Below are 7,975 nucleotides of genomic sequence, written 5' to 3' on the forward strand. Positions count from 1 at the left end.
TAAGCTCTTCAGTTGGCACTTGGAAGCTTCTTTCTTGGTTACAAAGACTTGGAAAATTTTACTAAGGGAGCTTGCTTTTGCTTGGATTAGCTTTGCTTTAATAATGCAACATAACTATGCCAAACTTTATGTAGGTGACATCAGCCTTGCATAAATTTATTTGTGGAATAGCATTCCCCATGTCACAGAAACATTAGGGTGTCTATAGTTCACTGCAGTTTGGAGGAGAGTAATTGACATCCAAAGCTACACAGCTGCTGTAAGCTTCATTAGCTTAACATAATAAATGCGTAGGGAAATTGTAGATCACATTACCACCCACATTCCGATGGTTGTGGGTGCCCTTCCTTGATGCCGTGTAATTGACACATGAAAAACCAGTGCTATGGAAGTTATTTTTACGAGGGCTTCACACCGTTATGCCGCAGCAACGCATAAAAATGCACATTAAGGGCATTGGTGCTGGTTATTAAAAAATGCTAAACTAGGCCGCTGGACCCACTGTTCGAGAAGGGGAGGTGTTCTGTAGTCCTAATATTTATTGTACAGTAACACTACATTTATAGATACATTAAAACAATGACAATTAAGGCCACCACATCTAACGCATGTTAACTGGTTGACAAACACAAAAACCCCATCTGCATACCTGCGCCATACATTACTCTAATGCAACAGTATGAAGCCAAGTGAAAAAGTTTACTTTCAGGGAAGCAGCTAAACGGTCAATATAAATGCATGGTAGCCAGAAGAGGATTTGCAGTGGGATACAGAGCATCCCAGTAAGGACAGTCTTCCCCTCCCAAGTCTTCGATCGCCACTGCTGCAGTGACAGCACACCTCACACTTTTTAGCACATGTACATACAGCACTAGTGCTGCCCCTTCCACCCTCAGGCCAAGTTGCTGCTGTAAAAAGGAGAGCTCCAACTCAGATGCTTGCTTAGCTGGCATTTGTGTCCCCCCTTCTACCAGTTCAGCTTTAGTAAATCAGCCCCTTATTAACCCCCCCCTCCCCTGGCTGCAATGTTCACCTCCTTTCTGGTGCTGCCTCCCAAAATAATTAAATTCAGCCACTAGCTGTCCTCAGTCGTCCATGTCAAATGAGACCCAGTGTCAAGCAGCTAAGACTGAGCACATACTGAGTTCAGGGCACCATGATTTAGTTACCTCTACTGATGAAAAAGCAGTGCTGGAATCACAGCAGCGCTGCACGTATCATTGTGGGCTGCCCACTGGTGGGAGTTGGGCTTTACATTTTTGATATGCATACTTGTTCCAGGTCAGCAAACACAGAATGCGTTCAAATCAAAGGATTAGCATTGTCAGGTGGAAATGTTAAATGACAGTACCCAAACTTCTGAAGACAGGTTTCCTTTAAGAGCATTGTTAAGCCCCATTCACACAGGGCCTTCGGGGATGTCCCCTTTCAGATGCCGCCTCAGCACCCATTAAAGTAAATGATAGGGCTACAGCAGTACGCATGTAATCGTACATGGTACAATTACATGCAGTTTGTAAGAGATTGTCGCTGGAAGCATCTATCCCGCATCTAGCAACTATCCATCTCAAACCACATGTAAAATCAGTGTTCAATTACCTGTGGACTGTCGCCGAGAGGTGCGGCCACTATCACCCGGTCAGTTAATTCAATGGGTATAGCGGCCACATTTGAACAGGGACACCTGGGATTCCTGCCACAGGAATCCATAGGGCTCTTGCCACAGGAATGCCAGGGTGCCCCTGGTGATTGAAGCCTTATTTTCTAGCTGAGCAACACAAGCAGATAAAGTACAACTTAAATCAATGATAAAGTCACCACAACTTTATTGTTTAAAGGAGTTTGATGTGGACATTGACTGTAAAATTGTGACAACAGTAACCGGAAGTGTTACAAGATGAACCTTAGCCGCTTTTCAGTCAGGGTTCCAGGACGACAAACATAACCATTACACTTGACATTTCACATTTTGAGTCCAGTTCTGCTCTGTAGTGCTAGATTGTACTTCAGCCAGCTTGGTACAAGACGGTTCATCAAGATGAACAGATACCCAGTCCTTTTCTGGTTTGTGCAGGTTAATGCCAAATCCCTTCCACATCTGAGGTGTCAGCTTGCAATGCTATTGTAACAAAGTCTGTTGGGTGGCATTGCCACGTTCCATCTTGACAGTGAATTCGGTGTGACTTTTCAGAACATTTGTGTGCACATGTAAAGATTTTACAACCATATACTCATAAATAGTACAAATTTACATTCATGAGGAATGCTTTTTTTCCTTTTCTTAAAAAAATAAACAAAAAAATAAACAAACTAAAAAACCCTCCCAAACACTGAAAAAGCCCACCCCCACTAGTTGGTTTGCGAGATGGCATTTAGAATTCATCTTTTATATGTGTGGATTCCTGAAAGAAGAACAAAAAAGTTACATTCAAGAACCAAAAAAAAAAAATCTATAAACAAGCAAAACCAGTTTAATGGCTATTACCCTAATCCAAGGGATCATATAGAAAATAAACCAGTTATTGCAAGTATATAAGGGCTGCCACTACACGTCATTCTGAAAATGATAGTTACCTGGCTGTTATCCTGACCCACTAACCTCTACAGTTTGACTCCAATGTCCCAGAACAAGTGTACTGATCTGTGAAAGTCAAGTCTTAGCCACACTTCTTGCAGTATGGCAGTCAAGGAACTAGTATTTTTAGAATGAGAGCTGAGTTATGGTAAGCTCCATGTTCCTTTCAATGACCAGATCTTTTAAGGGTGTACTATTTATTGTATAGAGAAAAAAAAGGTTCCCTAAAAATCTAGGCCAACAGGAAGGCCTGAAAACCATACAGAAAATAAAGATGTATTTATTTCCACCTTACTAGTATATTTTCTCAATTAATGAAAATATTGTAATGTTTGTGTCAGAAAACAGTTCCCATGCAATAATTCACATTCCTCAACAACCAACCAACCAACCTTAGTTTATCTGGCCTAGTGTATTTTTGGCTTGGAGATCCATGTCAGCCCTGCCCACTTCATTTCTAATGCATTACAAAGAACACAGACCTCATCTGCCGCCCTTACCCTCTTTTTTGATCTCCATGCTGACAGCACAGAAGTTTCAGCTTACAAGATTTCGGGCAACATTAGGTATTTTTGTACTTAACCCTTAACTTTTATTTTGTTTTTGGCAGGGGTTTTAACCCTTCCCTACTCTATAAGAGAGACCACAAAACAACCTAAATGGGGAGATTTCCCTTCATGCCTGTCCTGGAGATAACAGGAAAATGAGAGATCTCCAAAATAAACAAAAATTCCCATCTTAGAGTGGTCATAGGAACAGATGGGGAGAGGGGGTCCATTAGAGATCTCACCTCTTGCTCCGATAGTGACAATGGTCACCAGGACAAAATATGAGGGGTAAAATTTACCCATCAAGGTCACAGCAAAAAATACTACTGTAGCCACCCACTATTAAAAAGATCACAAAAAAGTGAAAGAGCTCCTAAAACAAGTCAAACTATTTTATACATTGTACATAAAAATATGAATATACTCTAGCCCATAAAACTCTTTAAAACAAACCCACTTCTTAATCATAATGGATTACCCACAGTAAACACAGCCTCTGTAAAATATAATTCGGTGTGTTGAAGTCCCAGGTCTTGGTGCAAATCAATTTTAAAATTGCTAAATAAAATCACAAGCAAGCTCAGAAAGGTTTGTCATTTGTATACTCATGTTTTGTATTTAGATAAACAACCCTTTGAGAAATGCTGTGCAATAGTTTTAGGAGTGCTTACTTTGGTAGTGTGATCCCCTATGCAAGATCATGTGGCATGCGAAATGCTGATAAATGGTGTGACAACTTTAGACACTGACCTGTTTTTCTGTCTGTTCTTCTGTCTTTGATGTTTCGTCCTTCTCTTCTGCATCAACCTCTTCAACGTCATCATCTGAATCTTCCTGCTCAGCTTCATCGGCTGCTGGCTCCTCTTCCTCCTCTGGCTCATCCTCAACCTGCAACCAACGTATGCAATAGTTAAGAACGCAGGTTCATTTTATTACTCTTTTCGGTCATACTGAATCAGTCAAACATACTTGACGATCTACAAGACAGGCAACATCCAATGTATTTGACAACACATAAAGGTCCGAGTTATAAAACTGTTTTAACCAGTGCATTGCTGGGTGACTGCCATTTGCATTCCATTACTGCCGCTGGATGGAGTCGAGGAGCATAGATATTTCATACGGTCCTCTGCTCCATCTAGCAGCAGTAATACTGAGTGAAGCAGCTATAAATCAGCCCCAAAAGGTTTACATTTAGAAATGATTGCATACAATGCCCAATATGGTAGTTTCAAGTGCAGCAATACACTAGTACAGCAATTCGAGGCAGTAAAATAAAATCTAAAGATTCAGCCTTTACCTTGGCATCAAGGTCGATACTTAAGCTTAGCCGCAGCATCCTTTCTATTCTTTCACCATATGCCTTTGTATCTGGTAGCTGATATCCTGACCGTAACGTGGCAGTCTCAAAAAGTACTACTGCGAGGTCTGATACAGTCTGGTCATCTTCATTTTCCTGTTCACAAAATGAAAATTTAAAATTTGTTTACATAATTCTCACAGAGTAACCCAACAACCTCTTGCTCTAACCCAGGATCCGTAGACTGAAGACCACTGTAATTAGTAGATTTGTACCAAATGATACCGCATTCTATTGGGGATATTGAACAATGAAACCCCATGCTTGAGTAAAAAGGCATATAAAGACCACATCAACATTGAACTTGTGCACCACTTCCATAAAACTTGTAGCAATAATAAATAATTGAAACACATATGGTGACCATCTCCAGGTTTCTGTACGCCAACAGCCTTGCCATGCTAGATTGAATCACCACTGACCCATCACTGTGACAGTGAGCATAATCTCTACCACATCTGGTTGATATATGCATGCCCTGATGGGTGGCCCTATCAACCTGTAGTGTGTGGTCAGGCTCTTCAAGAAAATCAGATCAATATAGGCACACAGGACCATGCCAGGATTTGGGGGTGAGCAGGTCTACAGGCACCCAGAAGGTACTGCTTTATATTTAAGCTTTTTTATTTTGGCCACAGGATTGCTAAAACGACTCACCTTTACTCTCTGCAACATTTCCTTTATCAAAGGATGTCTTGGGTTTACTTCAAGAGTCTTTTTCTGGCTGGAGTAGTAACTGAAGTGAAAGAGGTAATATAGTTGGTTAATAAAAACCTGCATACATGCAAAGTCAGAGCAGAAGCTGAAGATCTAGATGGATTAGATGCTTAAACCCCCCCCCCCCCCAAAAACCCCCCCTTTACCAAAAAAAACCCCCCAAAAAACCCCCCCTTTACAAGAAGCAAGCCTACTTATCCAGTGTAAAGCCATTGGTTTCACACAGGATGCCAGCTAAATATATCAAATACATCTTACCTTGTGGAAATGTCTTTGCCTGTCTGGTATGCTTGTGCCTTCATAATCCTTTCCATATTGCCAGACCACCCATACTGGCTAGCTACAAGTGCACATGGGGACTGTGTCAAACGCTGGGATATGATAGCTTTTTCAATCTATAAAAAAATTAAAAATACAAATTTAAACTGGTAAAAGACATATGAAAGTTTAAAGAAAAACCTTACAATTGTAAAAGGTACGGTGCAGAAGGTCTATAAATATACCTGGTCTTTCAGAGATTTATCTTTCAGCCAGGTAAGCAGTGGCTCATATTCCTTCTCCAGGGCCTCATGGGTTTCCTTTGCTTTTTCACTTTCATCAAGCTTCAGTCCTTCCTTGGCAACATTCTGGAATCTCTTGCCATCAAACTCTGGCAGGGCCTGTATGCAGTACTCATCTACAGGTTCAATTAAGAATATCACTTCATAGCCTTTCTTCAGCAGACGTTCAACAAATGGGGAAGAATCCACCTGAAGGAGTAGAACCAAAGCATCAGCTTGTGCACTCATCGTTTCTCTGAATTTTAACACTAGGGATGCACAGATACCAGTATCGGTGCCAATACTGAGTATTTGGGAGAGCACTCGTACTGTCCAAATGCTCAGATACCAGAAGCGATCAGAGGAAAATGTATTTTGACCGGCAGTGTCATAGGAGAACATGGAGCAGGCTTCCTGGGCAATCAGGAAACTGGGTGGTGAGTAATGACTTGCCTCCGGGCTTCCTGATGGCTGGGAAGCCGGTTTCCCGGCCAATCACAATTGATCCGTCCAAACAAGGAGTCGGCTTCACGGGTCATCAGGAAGCCGTGCGGCAGGTCATTTACCCACCGCCCGGCTCCATGCCAGCAGAAGCACCGGTACTCTGTATCACAGGAGTACCGCATGCAAAATATCAGTAATCGATACAGAAAAAACTGGTATTGGTGCATCCCTACTTACCAAGAAAAAGTAGGAGCAGCTGTAAAGCTAACCTCTTTCCTGCTTGAGCCAGCCATGAAGTAAATTTTATCCTGCTTGTCCTTCATTCTTTCAACATACTGGTCCAGACCGGTAAGCTCTGTCTTGCTGTTGGAAGACTGGAATCGGAGAAGCTTGGCCAGACGGGTGCGGTTAGAGTGATCTTCAATCACACCAAGTTTGATATTTGTGCCAAACTCCTTCCAGAATTTCTCATTATATTTGTCTTCTGCAATTTTCTTAATCATGTCCAAAGTTTTGCGCACCAGCTTCTTTCTTATAACCTAAGTTAACCATAAGGAGAAGACAGCAGTCAGACACAAACTATAAACCAAGCATCACTTTCTCCAAACAGTGCTTGAAAAGGCACACTCATAGCTCCAAAGCCTACTGACAGGAAGAAAAGCAATCATGTGGCGTGGCTACTGGCACCTTTTGGGGGTAGACAAATTAAACACAAACAACCCACCTTACAAAAAACAAAGCCCCCCACCCTGTCTATATAGCTTCTAGGATTTGTTCAGCATCTGCCAAGGGAGGGATTTGGTCTAGGCTTGTGTAAACTGGCAAATGCATTGGAGATCAGTCTGCAATGCTTCTGAGGTCATTGCAAATTCCTTTACAGGAGCTGATCACTTGCTATTGACCTGAGCTACATCAAGCTGCTTTCACATTCCTATTGACTTGTATGGTGAAAAGAGGTTCTGATGCAAAAAGCCTCTATACAGAAGCTCTTACCAAGTTACTCCAAATGATAAAAATTACACACGAGCCAAAAAAGGATCATTAAAAACATACCTTTAGCAGTTTATGCTGCTGTAGGGTTTCTCTAGATACATTAAGAGGCAAGTCATCTGAATCAACCTAGAAAGTACCAAAAATAAATAGAAAAAAGGTTTAGAATTACTAAAACGGGAAGCATAGAAACAGATTCCTAAAAATGAATAAAAACCACAACTTACCACTCCCTTAACAAAGTTTAAGTATTTTGGCATCATGTCATGGAAGTCATCAGTTATGAAAACTCTGCGGACAAAGAGCTGTTGAGAAAGACGACGCCATTAGAGGAAGATAGATCTGCGGTTGTGAATATACACACACACACACACACACACAACAGTAACCCTACATACTTTAATGAAATCGCTCTTCTTGGAGCCATATTCATCAAACAGACCACGGGGAGCTGTGGAAGGCACAAACAAGATGGATTTGAAGGTAACCTCTCCTTCAGCAGTGAAGTGAATGTGAGCCATTGGATCATCACTTTCCTGAAAGAAACATTTTACATTCATTAATACACATGTACTTACTGATGTTTTAGCCACCATAGGTTGTCTTTTAGAAGATTATGGAACAATGTTATTAATACACCAACCAGATGTCACTTCCTATCTAAAAAGGAGTAAAAACCATAACAGAGGTCTTCTCTAATGGCGACTAAGGGTTCTAAGAAAAAAGGCTTGCAGTAGATTTTTAAAAAGAAGTGTTTGCTGGTTGGTCAGTGTAAATGAAAATGCAAAAACACTGCCCCCCC

At 41.3% G+C, this 7,975-nt stretch overlaps 1 protein-coding gene across 1 annotated transcript in view; it reads right to left on the reverse strand.

Moving 5' to 3' along the window:
• Positions 1 to 1,802: 1,802 nt before the first annotated feature.
• HSP90B1 (heat shock protein 90 beta family member 1) overlaps positions 1,803 to 7,975 on the reverse strand; it is a 13,852-nt gene continuing 7,679 nt past the window's right edge. The window contains exons 9-18 of the mRNA XM_018558935.1: positions 7,572 to 7,709; positions 7,401 to 7,478; positions 7,237 to 7,302; positions 6,453 to 6,722; positions 5,704 to 5,949; positions 5,459 to 5,595; positions 5,141 to 5,219; positions 4,424 to 4,579; positions 3,874 to 4,011; positions 1,803 to 2,402 (exon numbers count right to left, since the gene is read on the reverse strand). Coding sequence (XP_018414437.1) covers positions 2,373 to 2,402; positions 3,874 to 4,011; positions 4,424 to 4,579; positions 5,141 to 5,219; positions 5,459 to 5,595; positions 5,704 to 5,949; positions 6,453 to 6,722; positions 7,237 to 7,302; positions 7,401 to 7,478; positions 7,572 to 7,709 — 1,338 coding nt within the window. The 3' untranslated portion in view covers positions 1,803 to 2,372. The remainder of the gene's footprint in view (positions 2,403 to 3,873; positions 4,012 to 4,423; positions 4,580 to 5,140; positions 5,220 to 5,458; positions 5,596 to 5,703; positions 5,950 to 6,452; positions 6,723 to 7,236; positions 7,303 to 7,400; positions 7,479 to 7,571; positions 7,710 to 7,975) is intronic.

This window comes from Nanorana parkeri, unplaced genomic scaffold, assembly GCF_000935625.1.
Source record: "Nanorana parkeri isolate BGI_ZX_2015 unplaced genomic scaffold, ASM93562v1 scaffold369, whole genome shotgun sequence".
NCBI classification, from domain to species: Eukaryota; Metazoa; Chordata; class Amphibia; order Anura; family Dicroglossidae; genus Nanorana; species Nanorana parkeri.